The sequence below is a fragment of the Ascaphus truei genome, chromosome 14 (genome assembly GCF_040206685.1).
Source record: "Ascaphus truei isolate aAscTru1 chromosome 14, aAscTru1.hap1, whole genome shotgun sequence".
Taxonomy (NCBI): domain Eukaryota; kingdom Metazoa; phylum Chordata; class Amphibia; order Anura; family Ascaphidae; genus Ascaphus; species Ascaphus truei.
The window spans coordinates 49248148-49262077 of NC_134496.1; the positions used below are offsets into that span (position 1 = coordinate 49248148).

The 13930-nt window shown below is 50.9% G+C and overlaps 1 protein-coding gene across 1 annotated transcript in view; it reads right to left on the minus strand.

Annotated features, from left to right (window-relative positions):
- Nucleotides 1-10661, minus strand: part of LOC142466102 (major facilitator superfamily domain-containing protein 8-like) — a 20957-nt gene extending 10296 nt beyond the window's left edge. Inside the window, exons 1-2 of the mRNA XM_075570844.1 lie at nt 10535-10661; nt 6728-6802 (exon numbers count right to left, since the gene is read on the minus strand). Of these exons, the coding sequence (XP_075426959.1) occupies nt 6728-6802; nt 10535-10559 (100 nt within the window). The 5' untranslated portion in view covers nt 10560-10661. The remainder of the gene's footprint in view (nt 1-6727; nt 6803-10534) is intronic.
- Between the last annotated feature and the right edge of the window lie 3269 nt (nt 10662-13930).

Genomic DNA, 13930 nt, shown 5'->3' on the forward strand with positions numbered 1-13930 from the left:
CGTTATTTACATCAGTTATGCACGTATATGATGATTGCAGTACAGTACATGCATCGATAAGTGGGGAAAAGGTAGTGCTTCATTTTGAGGACATTTTCGCTTTACATACATGCGCTGGACCCATTGCGTACGTTAATGCGGGGTATGCCTGTATTTATGGTTCAATGCTAGTTATTACTTGCAAAAGTGTGGTACGGCCATGGGGACCAGGTTTGCACCAAGTTATGCGAATATTTTCATGGGCGTATGGGAGGACGACAACATTTGGTCGAACCATGAACTCGGTGCGAACCTGGCTCATGGCGGAGGTTCATTGATGACATACTATTCATCTAATTATGGAGGAATTGGATACATTCTTTGAATATATTAATGATAAAGATTAAAACTCTCAAATTCACCAACAAGACAAGTAAGACAGAAATAGAATTCCTGGATTTAGTCATTTATGTTGAGCAGAATGAATTGAATACAAAAAAACTTTTTTTTAAAAGGTACGATAGTAATAACTTCATTATGGAGTCCAGTTGTCACAAGCATGATTGGAGAAAAAATATACCGTACGGACAACTCCATAGAATTAAAAGGAACTGTACAGAGGAAAGTGTGTATCTTCAACAATCAGAAGTCTTGATTAATAAATGTAAAGACAGGAACTACAGTCCCACAACAATAGAGGGAGCTGTCAGAAAAGCTAATAATGTCAGTAGAAATGACTTAATAAACGAAAGACAGAACAACTGATAAGAATATGAATTTTAATATGTCCTTCATTACACAATATAATAGAGAAGCTCCCAAAATTAAAAACATATTCAGCAAACATTGGCACATTTTAAAAAGCGACCCCATTCTTATAGACCATATACCAGATAGACCTAGCATCATTTTTAAAAATGCACCCAATCTCAAGAGCAGACTAGCCCCGACCACTTTAAAATAATAGACGGTAATCAAACCTGGGTGAGAAACCCAAGGTTTTCTATGGCTGTACAATCTGCAAAGCTTGCGCGTATAGACACAAAGAAAAATACGCTTTTCATCTAAAGTAACTGGAGAATTATTCACCATTGAAGGTGTTATAAATTGTAAAACAGATTTTGTATATATATATATATATATATATATATATATACATACAGTATATATATTGGAGTGCCCGTGCGGCCTCCAATATATAGGACACACCTCAAGACCATTGAGAGTGACGTATTGTAGAGCATCTAGGGAATATGAGAAAAAGCATTTTAACTCATAATGTGTCCAAACATTTTTATATCCATCACCAGTCGGATCCCAAATTCTTAACTTATAAGGGCATAGAAGATGTACCTAGACATTGGAGGGGCGGCGATAGGATGAACTTTTTAGCCAAAAGAGAAACCTTTTGGATCCACAAAATGCAGACCCTAGTGCCAAAGGGTCTAAATGTGGACATAGATATTGGTGCCTTTTTAATGATATTATTTAGGTTATCCTATGTGTGTTTTTTATGTATATTTTACTCCTGCGGTATACATTTGAATACATTTTTATTGTCACGTATTGGTGACATTCCCCATAATTTCCGCTGCCTTTGGATATTAACAGCTTCTATTTAAATCATGCACTTTAAATTGATTATAACAGATGGAATATCTTAAAAAGGTGTTATTTACTATGTGTCTCTCCTTTTAGATATTTCTACATTGCGCCGATTTTTATTTTTTATTTTATTTAATGGTTTGTTAGCCTATTGTAGTTTTTTTAACAAATAGATTGTCAATTGTTATGTATAGATTAATAATTTATAGATTAGTATTTACATAGAGATTGCACTAAATCAACTCTTATACCAATGCACATATTATTGTCCAATTTTTTGATCAGCCGTTATGTATTGAATGGCAGATTATAAAACGTTAAATAAGCATTAGTCATTCTCCTTATTAATGCCTATGACAAATTAAATACAAATTAATCAATTGATTGAAATAATACATTGGACTACAAATATGAGGAAATAGCAGTAGTAGACATGGTTCTTGAGAAAGCCTCGGCGAAACGCGTTGAATCCTGTCTCTGGAGGACCAGAGATCAACTTTCAGCCAAGTGACCATAGACGCCTCATCCGCCAGGACTGCCGACGTCACAGGAAGTGACGCTCACGGAAGGGAAAGACGGAGGGGGGCAGAGTGTCAGCGATCTTCAAGTCCTCTCAAATTAACTTTACACATATTGAAAATGTGAGTGCAATTTGTAATTTCCGTGTTCATGCAATATATATTTATTGAGACATACTGCACTATTGGGAGTCCCTCTCTTACCTTTCGAGTAACACTGGACCCACGACATACAAGACATGCAACGCAGAAGTGGACTGGCCACAGTGCTCCTATCAGAGAGAGATGTATCTCTGATTTGCTTATATCACCATCATAATTTGTGAGTGGGACAAATACACTTTTTATTATACACTTTTATCATCTACTGGCTACACTATTATTCATATTTTTTATCTTTCATATTCACAACGAGATCTGCAAGCGCTCCCCATATTTGGACAACTACGCTATTTTGGGACCACAGGACGGTCCACGAGGGTTTTGAGCTGCTGCGCTTATACCTTTAATCACTCTTTCATACTATAAGGTTATACTAAATAATAAAGGTCTCCGAATATTTTTTATAGTCACTTTATTTCAAATATTTGCACATTTAATTGCACTTATATATTGGGTTATAGCACATGCTATGTAATTTAATGCACGTTTGTGACTGAAAACACCCCACTTTAGTCTGTGTACTTTTGATATGCTCTAAACAGTTCACTCACTAGATAGTGAATCAGAGCATGGAGATATTGTGTTCTATTTAACTCTATCTCTAGGTTTAAGAAAATGAAAAGCCCAATATACGTTAATAGGGCGGGTGTGACATTATATGAGCATTATAGGTCTGTGTGTACTGAGGATAGTAGTCACATATGACCTAAGACAGGACATATGATCAAGCTCTGTCCATATGAACAATGACTACTAACGCTGAAGTTTGACAAGCACAAGATTTATGGGGCTAGTCATGGACTTTAATACCCGGTCCCCTTATATAATTAATTTGTAGATTATTCATTAATAAAAGGATTTGATATATTTTCAACAATTCATTATACATCTCATCGCGCGTGCATTCATCGGGGGTCTCTCGTTTCGTGTTTTGCTTAGAACCCTTATCCCTATTTGCACCACATACTTTATTAATACAGTATTGATATTTCTTCTATACCAGGCTGATGCGGGCGCTTTCCCCCTTCTTCCTCTACCCTATTCAAATGCCAATATTTGGAGTCAGGAAGGAATTTATTTTCCCTTCTGAGACATCATTAGATGATGTGTCACTGGGGTTTGTTTGCCTTCTTCTGGATCAATATACTGTAAGTACGGATATAGGATAAGTATTTGTCGTCTGAATTTAGCATAGGTTGAACTTGATTGACGTATGTCTTTTTTTCATCCTCATCTACTATGTAACGTGTGTGTGTGTGTGTGTGTGTGTGTGTGTGTGTGTGTGTGTGTGTGTGTGTGTGTGTGTGTGTGTGTGTGTGTGTGTGTGTGTGTGTGTGTGTGTGTGTGTGTGACACCGGGTTGACCCAGATGAGTCCCGTTGTGCTGTGTGAAAGCGCTAACAGAATACGGATCATGTGTTTGCTATTCTGCTTTAAATTCTTTCAACATTTGTTGTATCAGGGCAATGTATACAGTAGATGTATAGATGTATACAGTAGATGTATAGATGTATACAGTAGATGTATAGATGTATACAGTAGATGTATAGATGTATACAGTAGATGTATACAGTAGATGTATAGATGTATACAGTAGATGTAGATGTATACAGTAGATGTATACATGTATACAGTAGATGTATAGATGTATACAGTAGATGTAGATGTATACAGTAGATGTATAGATGTATACAGTAGATGTATAGATCTATACAGTAGATGTATAGATGTATACAGTAGATGTATAGATGTATACAGTAGATGTATAGATGTATACAGTAGATGTATAGATGTATACAGTAGATGTATAGATGTATACAGTAGATGTATACAGTAGATGTATACAGTAGATGTATAGATGTATACAGTAGATGTATAGATGTATACAGTAGATGTATACAGTAGATGTATACAGTAGATGTATAGATGTATACAGTAGATGTATAGATGTATACAGTAGATGTATACAGTAGATGTATAGATGTATACAGTAGATGTATACAGTAGATGTATACAGTAGATGTATACAGTAGATGTATAGATGTATACAGTAGATGTATACAGTAGATGTATAGATGTATACAGTAGATGTATACAGTAGATGTATAGATGTATACAGTAGATGTATACAGTAGATGTATAGATGTATACAGTAGATGTATAGATGTATACAGTAGATGTATACAGTAGATGTATAGATGTATACAGTATACAAGGGGGCCCGCCGAGTCCGCGCACGCGGGGGCCCGCCGAGTCTGCACACGCGGGGGCCCGCCGAGTCCGCACACAAGGGGGCCCGCCGACTCTGCACACAAGGGGGCCCGCCGAGTCCGCACACACTAGGGGGCCCGCCGAGTCCGCACACAAGGGGGCCCGCCGAGTCCGCACACAAGGGGGCCCGCCGAGTCCGCACACAAGGGGGCCCGCCGAGTCCGCACACGCGGGGGCCCGCCGAGTCTGCACACGCGGGGGCCCGCCGAGTCCGCACACAAGGGGGCCCGCCGAGTCCGCACACAAGGGGGCCCGCCGAGTCCGCACACAAGGGGGCCCGCCGAGTCCGCACACGCGGGGGCCCGCCGACTCTGCACACAAGGGGGCCCGCCGAGTCTGCACACACTAGGGGGCCCGCCGAGTCCGCACACAAGAGGGCCCGCCGAGTCCGCACACGCGGGGGCCCGCCGAGTCCGCACACAAGGGGGCCCGCCGAGTCCGCACACGCGGGGGCCCGCCGAGTCCGCACACGCGGGGGCCCGCCGAGTCCGCACACGCGGGGGCCCGCCGAGTCCGCAAACGCGGGGGCCCGCCGAGTCCGCACACGCGGGGGCCCGCCGAGTCCGCACACGCGGGGGCCCACCGAGTCCGCACACGCGGGGGCCCGCCGAGTCCGCACACGCGGGGGCCCGCCGAGTCCGCACACGCGGGGGCCCGCCGAGTCCGCACACGCGGGGGCCCGCCGAGTCCGCACACGCGGGGGCCCGCCGAGTCCGCACACGCGGGGGCCCGCCGAGTCCGCAAACGCGGGGGCCCGCCGAGTCCGCGCACAAGGGGGCCCGCCGAGTCCGCTCAGAAGGGGGCCCGCCGCACACAAGGGCTCACACACACACACACACACATACATACACATCAGCGATGGAAGTTTCCTGAGCGCCTGGTCGTGCCTGGCGTTGTGTTTTGCACCTCTAACCTGTCAGTCACCCCGCTGCCGGTCACAGCGCTCCCCGACCCTGCTTCACTGCAACATCAACCCAAGACGGGCGCGCAACGACCAGCAGTGGGGTGACCGACAGGTCAGCGCTGTACAGCTTAATGTGGGGGGGGGGGAGAGGGGCAGCGCGGAGGGCGGGGAGCAGGGGGCAGAGGCTGGGGGGGAGCAGAGAGCAGGCAGCAGAGCCGGGGGGAGTGTGTGCGAGTGCGTGCCTGTATAAGAGTGTGTCAGTGTCGGAGAGTGTGTCAGTATCAAAGTGTATGTCTGAGAGTCTGTCCGTGAGTGTGTGTGTGTCAGAGTGTGTGTGTGTGTGTGTGTCTGAGAGTCTGTCCGTGAGTGTGTGTGTCAGAGTGTGTGTGTGTGTGTGTCTGAGAGTGTGTGTGTGTGTGTGTGTGTGTGTGTGTGTGTGTGTGTGTGTGTGTGTGTGTGTGTGTGTGTGTGTGTGTGTGGCAACCCTCATAAGGCTACGATCATACCAGCATCCGGCTGGGCGGACGGGCGAGCAATCCGGCAAAGCGGCATGTGAACGGCAGGCAGGAGGCAGCCTGGGGGAGACAGGGAGGCGTGGCGGAGGCGTGGCGGTGAGCAATTCGCCCTCATTGGCTGAATCACTCACGTGACCGTCGCCTGCCAAGAACAAAATCTCAAGTCTGTTCTCCTGTCTGCCGCGCTGCAGCTCCAGGCGGCGCGCGCATTGCGCTGGGTATGTGCACGTTCATTTTACTGTTGCTATTTGTTTTTGAGCCGCGCGACACCGCCGGCCACGTTTGGTATAATCCCGGCCTTACACTCGCTCCTAAAAATTCTAACCGGCTTCTAAGTTTTAAACATTGCGGCCCACCCCTGATATATACCCCTGATATATAGATATATAATGCAGGTAAATCCAGCCATTTGCCGCGACCGTCACCGCTGGTGTTTAGCTGCCACTTACCTCGCCGCAGGGACATTTCACAGCCGGCCGTTTTGCCGCCAAGGTAAGCACCTCACTTTACCCCTTACCCTACAACCCCCTAATACTAATGCTACTCCCTACGCTAAACACCTTAACCCCTTACCCCAATTCCCTACCGTAAAAACCTTAACCCCCTACCCTAACCTAACCGCTACAACCCCTTAAGTTCACTTACCTTATTGGCGAGACGGCCGGCGGCGGCATGTCCCTTAGCGGCCAGATGTCTGTTTCCGCAGTACCACGGCTACAGATATATCTGTGTGTGTCTAAGGAAGAGAGGTACCGGGTTGCGCCTGACACTGACCATACTCGATACCGCTGAGCAGGAAGACGAACCCAATCACCACGTGCGTCAGTTTTCGCTTTCTCTGCAGCAGCTCTGAAAATATCACAAGAAAACATGAGGAACCTGACCCTATAGGTCTGACCCTATAGATCTAGTAAGTATAGGGGCAGCATCACCCTACAAACTGCAGAGCTTCTCAATGAGAATATTTGTTACATTGTATATAACCTCAAATAGTATCAGTCTTCCTCACGCTAAAGATCCGATCATTTTATACATTCATTGCACCCCAACTGGGGGGTACAGGGAGGAGTTATATGGAGCAATAGGAGCTATAATAATAATAACTTTATTTCATATAGCGCTTTTCTCCCAATAGGAATCAAAGAGCCTCACAATTGCAGTATAGTGCGCATTACCCAGAACGTAGGATGGTTACACACACTCCCTGCTCCGTGGAGCTTACAATCTGTTTTTGGTGCCTGAGGCACAGGGAGATAAAGTGACTTGCCCAAGGTCACAAGGAGCCGACACTGGGAATTGAGCCAGACTCCCCCGCTTCTCTGTGTCACTGAGTACACAGTCAGAGTTCTTTACTCGCTGAGCCGCTCCTGCTCTATACGGATACATTATATGGAGCAATAGGAGGAGTTACAGGGAGCAATACAGTTACATGGGAGTTAAAGGGCAAAGTTATAAGGAGACATAAGAACCTGGTCATCTGGGGTCAAGAAGTCAGCCTACATTAGATATAACCCCAGATCTGTCCGAGCCTGTCCCGGATACTATGCAGTCAGGACACCCTACATTACATATACACCCAGGACTGTGTGAGCCTGTCCCTGATACTATGCAGTCAGGTTACCCTACATTACATATACACCCAGGACTGTGTGAGCCTGTACCGGATACTATGCAGTCAGGACACCCTACATTACATATACACCCAGGACTGTGTGAGCCTGTCCCTGATACTATGCAGTCAGGTTACCCTACATTACATATACACCCAGGACTGTGTGAGCCTGTCCCTGATACTCTGCAGTCAGGACACCCTACATTATATATACACCCAGGACTGTGTGAGCCTGTCCCTGATACTATGCAGTCAGGACACCCTACATTACATATACACCCAGGACTGTGTGAGCCTGTCCCTGATACTATGCAGTCAGGACACCCTACATTACATATAAACCCAGGACAGTGTGAGCCTGTCCCTGATACTATGCAGCCGGGACACCCTACATTATATATACACCCAGGACTGTGTGATCCTGTCCCTGATACTATGCAGTCAGGACACCCTACATTACATATACACCCAGGACTGTGTGAGCCTGTCCCTGATACTCTGCAATCAGGACACCCTACATTACATATACACCCAGGACTGTGTGAGCCAGTCCCTGATACTATGCAGTCAGGACACCCTACATTACATATACACCCAGGACTATGTGAGCCTGTCCCTGATACTCTGCAGCCGGGACACCCTACATTACATATAAACCCAGGACTGTGTGAGCCTGTCCCTGATACTATGCAGCCGGGACACCCTACATTACATATACACCCAGGACTGTGTGAGCCTGTCCCTGATACTATGCAGTCAGGACACCCTACATTACATGTACACCCAGGACTGTGTGAGCCTGTCCCTGATACTATGCAGTCAGGTTACCCTACATTACATATACACCCAGGACTGTGTGAGCCTGTCCCTGATACTATGCAGTAAGGACACCCTACATTACATGTACACCCAGGACTGTGTGAGCCTGTCCCTGATACTATGCAGTAAGGACACCCTACATTACATGTACACCCAGGACTGTGTGAGCCTGTCCCTGATACTATGCAGTAAGGACACCCCACATTACATATACACCCAGGACTGTCTCATCCTGTCCCTGATCATTTGCAGTCAGGACACCCTACATTATATATAAACCCAGGACTGTGTGAGCCTGTCCCTGATACTCTGCAGCCGGGACACCCTACATTACATATAAACCCAGGACTGTGTGAGCCTGTCCCTGATACTCTGCAGTCAGGACACCCTACATTATATATACACCCAGGACTGTGTGAGCCTGTCCCGGATACTCTGCAGTCAGGTCACCTTACATTACATATACACCCAGGACTGTGTGATCCTGTCCCTGATACTATGCAGTCAGGACACCCTACATTACATATACACCCAGGACTGTGTGAGCCTGTCCCTGATACTATGCAGTCAGGACACCCTACATTACATATACACCCAGGACTGTGTGAGCCTGTCCCTGATACTATGCAATCAGGACACCCTACATTACATATACACCCAGGACTGTGTGAGCCTGTCCCTGATACTATGCAGTCAGGACACCCTACATTACATGTACACCCAGGACTGTGTGAGCCTGTCCCTGATACTATGCAGTCAGGTTACCCTACATTACATATACACCCAGGACTGTGTGAGCCTGTCCCTGATACTATGCAGTAAGGACACCCTACATTACATGTACACCCAGGACTGTGTGAGCCTGTCCCTGATACTATGCAGTAAGGACACCCTACATTACATGTACACCCAGGACTGTGTGAGCCTGTCCCTGATACTATGCAGTAAGGACACCCCACATTACATATACACCCAGGACTGTCTCATCCTGTCCCTGATCATTTGCAGTCAGGACACCCTACATTATATATAAACCCAGGACTGTGTGAGCCTGTCCCTGATACTCTGCAGCCGGGACACCCTACATTACATATAAACCCAGGACTGTGTGAGCCTGTCCCTGATACTCTGCAGTCAGGACACCCTACATTACATATACACCCAGGACTGTGTGAGCCTGTCCCGGATACTCTGCAGTCAGGTCACCTTACATTACATATACACCCAGGACTGTGTGATCCTGTCCCTGATACTATGCAGTCAGGACACCCTACATTACATATACACCCAGGACTGTGTGAGCCTGTCCCTGATACTATGCAATCAGGACACCCTACATTACATATACACCCAGGACTGTGTGATCCTGTCCCTGATACTATGCAGTCAGGTTACCCTACATTACATATACACCCAGGACTGTGTGAGCCTGTCCCTGATACTATGCAGTCAGGTTACCCTACATTACATATACACCCAGGACTGTGTGAGCCTGTCCCTGATACTATGCAGTCAGGACACCCTACATTACATATACACCCAGGACTGTGTGAGCCTGTCCCTGATACTATGCAGTCAGGTTACCCTACATTACATATACACCCAGGACTGTGTGAGCCTGTCCCTGATACTCTGCAGTCAGGACACCCTACATTACATATACACCCAGGACTGTGTGAGCCTGTCCCGGATACTCTGCAGTCAGGTCACCTTACATTACATATACACCCAGGACTGTGTGATCCTGTCCCTGATACTCTGCAGTCAGGTCCCCTACATTACAAATACACCCAGGACTGTGTGAGCCTGTCCCTGATACTATGCAATCAGGACACCCTACATTACATATAAACCCAGGACTGTGTGAGCCTGTCCCTGATACTCTGCAGTCAGGACACCCTACATTACATATACACCCAGGACTGTGTGAGCCTGTCCCTGATTCTCTGCAGTCTGGACACCCTACATCACATATACACCCAGGACTGTGTGATCCTGTCCCTGATACTATGCAGTAAGGACACCCTACATTACATATACACCCAGGACTGTGTGATCCTGTCCCTGATAATGTGATGGCACGATTACTTAATGTGTCTGGAATATAAATGAATCCCATAAAAAGGAAGCACACACGGGAAGCCTCTTACTGTCAGCGTTTATCTGGGAATCCATGCGTCCGCTGGCAGCGCTCTGTAGTTATAGCAACAAAAACCTGACTGCAACCCCTGCCCAATAGCATTCACCCCAGACTCCTGTAATCCCCAGTCCCTCCCCAGTACCCCCCTCTCCTAGTACCCCCCGTTCTCCCTGTACCCCCACCCAGTCCCCTCTCCCAGTACCCCCGTCCGCTATCTCCCAGTACCCGCCAGTCCCCTATCTCCCAGTAACCCCCAGTCCCCTATCTCCCAGTTCCCCCCAGTCCCCCCCAGTCCCCTATCTCCCAGTACCCCCCAGTTCCCTCTCCCAGTAACCCCCAGTCCCCTCTCCCAGTAACCCCCAGTCCCCTATCTCCCAGTAACCCCCAGTCCCCTATCTCCCAGTAACCCCCAGTCCCCTATCTCCCAGTAACCCCCAGTCCCCTATCTCCCAGTAACCCCCAGTCCCCTATCTCCCAGTAACCCCCAGTCCCCTATCTCCCAGTAACCCCCAGTCCCCTATCTCCCAGTAACCCCCAGTCCCCTATCTCCCAGTAACCCCCAGTCCCCTATCTCCCAGTAACCCCCAGTCCCCTATCTCCCAGTAACCCCCAGTCCCTCCCAGTCCCCTATCTCCCAGTACCCCCCAGTCCCCTCTCCCAGTACCCTCTCCCAGTACCCCCCAGTGCCCTATCTCCCAGTACCCCCCAGTGCCCTATCTCCCAGTTCCCCCCAGTCCCCTATCTCCCAGTTCCCCCCAGTCCCCTATCTCCCAGTCCCCCCAGTCCCCTATCTCCCAGTACCCCCCAGTGCCCTATCTCCCAGTTCCCCCCAGTCCCCTATCTCCCAGTTCCCCCCAGTCCCCTATCTCCCAGTCCCCCCAGTCCCCTATCTCCCAGTACCCCCCAGTCCCCTATCTCCCAATACCCCCCAGTACCCCTCAGTCCCCTCTCCCAGTAGCTCCCACTTCCTTGCTGATCTTTCTCCCTTGGACTAAAGTCTCAACTGCAGCCTGAGAATTTCAACAACAAAAGCTTTATTAGACACTCAGGAGAGAGACAGAAGATAAGATTCCCAATGTGTTACATGGCAAGCAGATGTTATTCCTCAAAGGACAGAATGTAGCCAGATTTGGGGGTCCCACAGAACGTATTTTTATGTTAACCGCAAATTTTGGAGTTCTGTCAGTGACACCCCACTGCCGTCTGTGAGACGCGGACGCTGAGGCCGCGGATATAGCAGGAGCGCATGGCAACGCGCGCGCCTGTCGCTTGAGCGATCCGCAGCCTATGGAGTTCCGATGACGCGTGGGATGGGGAGGCTGGGCCGTGACGAATTGTGACTGCCCCCCCCTCGCACGTTGCTTCACAGCGGCTGCTTGGCCTGCCTACCCCCCACCCCCCACATGCGCTCAAACACTCCCCACCACTCACAGGACCCCACTCCACCTGACGCCCAGCCCCTCCTGGTCAGCAAGACGGGCCAGCAGATCACCCCCAACACACAGGAGCCGGGCCCATCGCATCGCGCCCCAATTCTCTGGCGCGGTGGGTGTCTGCGCGCAGTCTGATGGGATTTGGAGCCAGAGGGAATCTGCTGGGTCCGGTGGCTGTCCGAGCCGTGTCTGGGAGGTGTGGTGGCTGTCCGAGCCGTGTCTGGGAGGTGTGGCGGCTGTCCGAGCCGTGTCTGGGAGGTGTGGTGGCTGTCCGAGCCGTGTCTGGGAGGTGTGGTGGCTGTCCGAGCCGTGTCTGGGAGGTGTGGCGGCTGTCCGAGCCGTGTCTGGGAGGTGTGGTGGCTGTCCGAGCCGTGTCTGGGAGGTGTGGTGGCTGTCCGAGCCGTGTCTGGGAGGTGTGGTGGCTGTCCGAGCCGTGTCTGGGAGGTGTGGTGGCTGTCCGAGCCGTGTCTGGGAGGTGTGGTGGCTGTCCGAGCCGTGTCTGGGAGGTGTGGCGGCTGTCCGAGCCGTGTCTGGGAGGTGTGGCGGCTGTCCGAGCCGTGTCTGTGAGGTCCGGTGGCTGTCCGAGCCGTGTCTGGGAGGTGTGGTGGCTGTCCGAGCCGTGTCTGGGAGGTGTGGTGGCTGTCCGAGCCGTGTCTGGGAGGTGTGGTGGCTGTCCGAGCCGTGTCTGGGAGGTGTGGTGGCTGTCCGAGCCGTGTCTGGGAGGTGTGGCGGCTGTCCGAGCCGTGTCTGGGAGGTGTGGTGGCTGTCCGAGCCGTGTCTGTGAGGTCCGGTGGCTGTCCGAGCCGTGTCTGGGAGGTGTGGTGGCTGTCCGAGCCGTGTCTGGGAGGTCCGGCGGCTGTCCGAGCCGTGTCTGGGAGGTGTGGTGGCTGTCCGAGCCGTGTCTGGGAGGTCCGGCGGCTGTCCGAGCCGTGTCTGGGAGGTCCGGCGGCTGTCCGAGCCGTGTCTGGGAGGTGTGGCGGCTGTCCGAGCCGTGTCTGGGAGGTCCGGCGGCTGTCCGAGCCGTGTCTGGGAGGTGTGGTGGCTGTCCGAGCCGTGTCTGGGAGGTGTGGCGGCTGTCCGAGCCGTGTCTGGGAGGTCCGGCGGCTGTCCGAGCCGTGTCTGGGAGGTGTGGTGGCTGTCCGAGCCGTGTCTGGGAGGTGTTGTGGCTGTCCGAGCCGTGTCTGGGAGGTCCGGCGGCTGTCCGAGCCGTGTCTGGGAGGTGTGGTGGCTGTCCGAGCCGTGTCTGGGAGGTGTGGCGGCTGTCCGAGCCGTGTCTGGGAGGTGTGGTGGCTGTCCGAGCCGTGTCTGGGAGGTCCGGCGGCTGTCCGAGCCGTGTCTGGGAGGTGTGGTGGCTGTCCGAGCCGTGTCTGGGAGGTGTGGCGGCTGTCCGAGCCGTGTCTGGGAGGTGCGGTGGCTGTCCGAGCCGTGTCTGGGAGGTCCGGCGGCTGTCCGAGCCGTGTCTGGGAGGTGAGGTGGCTGTCCGAGCCGTGTCTGGGAGGTGTGGTGGCTGTCCGAGCCGTGTCTGGGAGGTGTGGTGGCTGTCCGAGCCGTGTCTGGGAGGTGTGGCGGCTGTCCGAGCCGTGTCTGGGAGGTGTGGCGGCTGTCCGAGCCGTGTCTGGGAGGTGTGGCGGCTGTCCGAGCCGTGTCTGTGAGGTCCGGTGGCTGTCCGAGCCGTGTCTGGGAGGTGTGGTGGCTGTCCGAGCCGTGTCTGGGAGGTGTGGTGGCTGTCCGAGCCGTGTCTGGGAGGTGTGGCGACGGTCCGAGCCGTGTCTGGGAGGTGTGGTGGCTGTCCGAGCCGTGTCTGGGAGGTGTGGTGGCTGTCCGAGCCGTGTCTGGGAGGTGTGGTGGCTGTCCGAGCCGTGTCTGGGAGGTGTGGTGACTGTCCGAGCCGTGTCTGGGAGGTGTGGCGGCTGTCCGAGCCGTGTCTGGGAGGTGTGGCGGCTGTCCGAGCCGTGTCTGGGAGGTGTGGCGGC